This window comes from Lactuca sativa, chromosome 7, assembly GCF_002870075.4.
Source record: "Lactuca sativa cultivar Salinas chromosome 7, Lsat_Salinas_v11, whole genome shotgun sequence".
NCBI lineage: Eukaryota > Viridiplantae > Streptophyta > Magnoliopsida > Asterales > Asteraceae > Lactuca > Lactuca sativa.
The window spans coordinates 90,859,005-90,862,439 of NC_056629.2; the positions used below are offsets into that span (position 1 = coordinate 90,859,005).

Consider the following 3,435-nt stretch of genomic DNA (forward strand, 5'->3'; position numbering starts at 1 on the left):
TGAAAGTGTAATATTCAACAAACTTGAAGGACCATTTATGAAATTTTAGTCTTTTACTAATTTAAACTTGTTTAATTAACTTCAATAATTTAGTTTATTAAATTCATATTTAATATAATAATTATTTTTTAATTTGTATATTTCAAAAAAATTATTTAATTAGAGGGACATAACTTATACGGCTAAATGTGGTGTTACATATTTTGCCATTAAATGTTGGACATACTAGTCTTTCTATTTATTTTGAAAACAATCTAATAGTGTCTTAAAATAATGCTTATTTCATATTTTAATGTTGAAGCTCACACGATAAATAACATTTGGAACAAGGACACTCGAATTATGATCTAAATCAAAAAGTTGATTAAAAATATTTTCTTTTAACAAATATAAAAGTTTTTTAATTTTTGGAAAACACTTTAGGTTTTTTTTTTTTTTTTTTTTTTTTTTTTTTTTTTTTTTTTTTTTTTTTTTTAAATAAATCCTTTGTTATTGAAAGATCACCACTACAAAACGTTATCTTAAACGAAATTGCCATGACCCAAGTAAAAGATGATAAAGATAAAAGCTCAAACACTAATGCCTAAATTCCTGACCGTCATTACATCAAATTTGTAAATGAATTAATAAAATATGTATCCGATAAATTCTATTTCTTAAAAATTAGACTGAAAATGAAAATTTTTGTAAAAAACGAAAAAGAAACAAGAGCCAGGCACTTCATATAACGGTATTTAACTGCCTTATCTTTCCCGCCTTTTCTTTTCATTCCCTGTCGCTACACTCCAAATCAATAAGCTTTCTGTCTCCATTTTCCCGACTCCTTCACCGCCGGCGGAGAATTCACAGTCGTTCCTTTGCAGCGGCGCTTGGTGGTTCCCACCCCAGGCGCCGCCCAGCATCCACCCTGATCCGACACCAACAGATGGCCCAATCAAATGCCAATCTTTCTCATAACGAACAATCGAACCACAATCTCCAAGCATTCGAACACTATCTCATGTGTGATAATGATGATTTCCCTCCACTAAATTTCACCGAATTACTAACCCCTTTGCAACAAAACGAAATTCCGATCACCCCCGCAAGATTTCAGTCACCGGTGGTTGATTCTGAAAACGTGCAACCCAATGATTCATCATTCGATCCATTAAATCTTGGGAATGAGACGCATGAAGAATGTTTCCAAACGGACCCATCTCAGGCTTGTGATGAGACAAACATTGGTGTTAATACCGCTAATGGAACAAATGATTTTGGAAACCCGATTCAACTTTCATCCTGGCCATTGCAAGTGCCTCCATATACTTGCAGTTGCTGTCATATTCTTAGAGAAATCATACATACTAATGGTTTGTTTTATGTGTATTTCATGGTTAAATTTCACTGGTTTTATTCACGTAGTTTTTGTTCTAATTTTAACTTCTGATTAGGTGTTGATATCACGAAGCTTGAGGTTCATGGAAGACTTGGTTTGATTTGTCATGCTGTTCTAGATAAATACGGTATTGATCACACAACGAACCAAGGCCATGAGTACAAAATGTTCGAGTAAGTGTCATTAACTTTACACTATAACTTGCATTACTTGTTGAATGATATCTTGTACTTTTTTATCAGTTTTTGCAAAGAAACCACAAAGAGAGTGAAACAATTCCTCGTGGAATACTGCAAAGAGCGAAAAACAAAGGGTCATGTAATGTTACAAGATCCGCTTTCTTCATTCTATGAAGCTGTATGTGTTGGGTTCAATTGGGAGCACAATATACACACGGATGATCTCATTCCTAACGATTTAGGTTCCATATTCAACACTATCGAGTTTTTTACGCTGACATGTTTAATATCGACCATCAAGATTCTTAACTTTGAAGAGTTTTAGGGTTTGGTAGAGAACAAGGACAGAATATAGCCATGCATGCATGAGTCAAATGAATTCAATCAGTGAGCCATGCATTAATTGGGAAAATGACTTAAAAGCCCAACGAAGTTTTCAAACCGTTCAAAAAACCCCAATCATGTTTTGTATGTTCAAAAAAACCCAACAAACTTAACATTTTGTCTAAAAAGCCCAACTAAGTTACACTTTCCTGAAAGTCAAATAAGAGAAACATATGACGTGGCTTATTACTGTATCGATAAAATGACTTATTAGACCAACAAAGTTTCCAAAACGTTTAAAAAACTCCAATCATGTTTTGACTGTTCAAAAAAAACCCAACGAACTTAAACAAAACAAAATTGGAATTTTCTGAACGGTTTGGAACTTTGTTGGACTTTTTAGACAAAAGGTTAAGTTCGTTGAGTTTTTTTGAACAGACAAAACATGATTGGGGTTTTTTGAATGGTTTGGAAACTTCGTTGGGCTTTTAAGTCATTTTCCCGCATTAATTTGCTACGTTTCACAGTTTTTAATTGCAATAAACCCTAAATCTAAACGAACTAACAAACTTTATGGACAAACGTTTTTTGTAAATATTTAACACATTTTTCTCTTAAACAGGTGATCAGCAAACTAATCAACCAGATGTGGGGACCAGTAGAGGAAGACTTAATAACCAGAAAACCCTTTCAATGCAGGTTCTTCATCATCAATGGATCTCTTTTTCCACGATTACTACGATAATACTTGCTTGTATTTTAGTTTCTAAACTTTTTGAGCAGAGGGAACGGACAGGAAAACTTACTATGAAAGATCTTGTCGAGTACTTTCATATTCCGATAGAAGTAGCTGCGAAGAAGATACGCGTTTGCCCAACTGTAATCAAGAAAATTTGCCGTAAGCATGGACTATTAAGGTGGCCATACAGAAAGGTCGGGGCATCTTAAAATGTCATAGTTGTTAAAAAATAGAATAATAAGTGTTAAAATATCATCATGTTGTATGCAATAACCATTGGTACTTGATAAAAAAAGGGTTTTATTTGTTGAAATGCAGATAAAATCCATTGAGAGGAAGATATCAACGAGAGAGAAATGTTTAACTTCACTTCATGCTGAAGAAAGAATTCATGCTCAAACCGAAATTGACAGTCTTCGGCAGGAAATCACAAATATTTATGTAGGATTCAATGTTTAATTTGAAATCTTTATGTACGTATGTATCGTATGTAATTTAAATCAAACTAAAACCGAAAGCACTGTGGAGTTTACTATACCACAAACTTTTAATTAAACAATACATAGTTAATCTCACTTTAATAAACGATAGTTCTTTTTGAAGTTAACTATTCAAACAGCTAAAGGGAAGAAATGATATTCTTAATAAAGTTTGAGGAAGGTATCCCTAATTTATTTAATTCAATATAATTTAATTGATTGACGACACACAAGTAGAATCCATGATGATCTTGTCCAGGTTTGCCATCCAGAATAAAGTAGAAATCTATACCCTAAATTCTTAATAATTTCATCTATACCCTAAATTCTTAATAA

General features: G+C 32.8%; 1 protein-coding gene across 1 annotated transcript; it reads left to right on the forward strand.

Annotated features, from left to right (window-relative positions):
• The first annotated feature begins 462 nt into the window (after window positions 1-462).
• Window positions 463-3,195, forward strand: LOC128127136 (uncharacterized). Its single transcript, XM_052765511.1, has 6 exons — window positions 463-1,352; window positions 1,434-1,551; window positions 1,621-1,799; window positions 2,504-2,580; window positions 2,665-2,814; window positions 2,939-3,195. The coding sequence occupies exons 1-6, from the start codon at window positions 926-928 to the stop codon at window positions 3,077-3,079; spliced, it is 1,092 nt and encodes a 363-aa protein (XP_052621471.1). The 5' UTR covers window positions 463-925; the 3' UTR covers window positions 3,080-3,195.
• The last annotated feature ends 240 nt before the right edge of the window (window positions 3,196-3,435 follow it).

Coding starts and splice junctions, on each gene's coding strand:
- LOC128127136 (XM_052765511.1), top strand. CDS start 926: ATGGCCCAATCAAATGCCAATCTTTCTCATAACGAACAATCGAACCAC. Junction 2,581..2,664: donor AGAAAACCCTTTCAATGCAG/GTTCTTCATCAT, acceptor CTTTTTGAGCAG/AGGGAACGGACAGGAAAACT. Junction 2,815..2,938: donor TAAGGTGGCCATACAGAAAG/GTCGGGGCATCT, acceptor GTTGAAATGCAG/ATAAAATCCATTGAGAGGAA.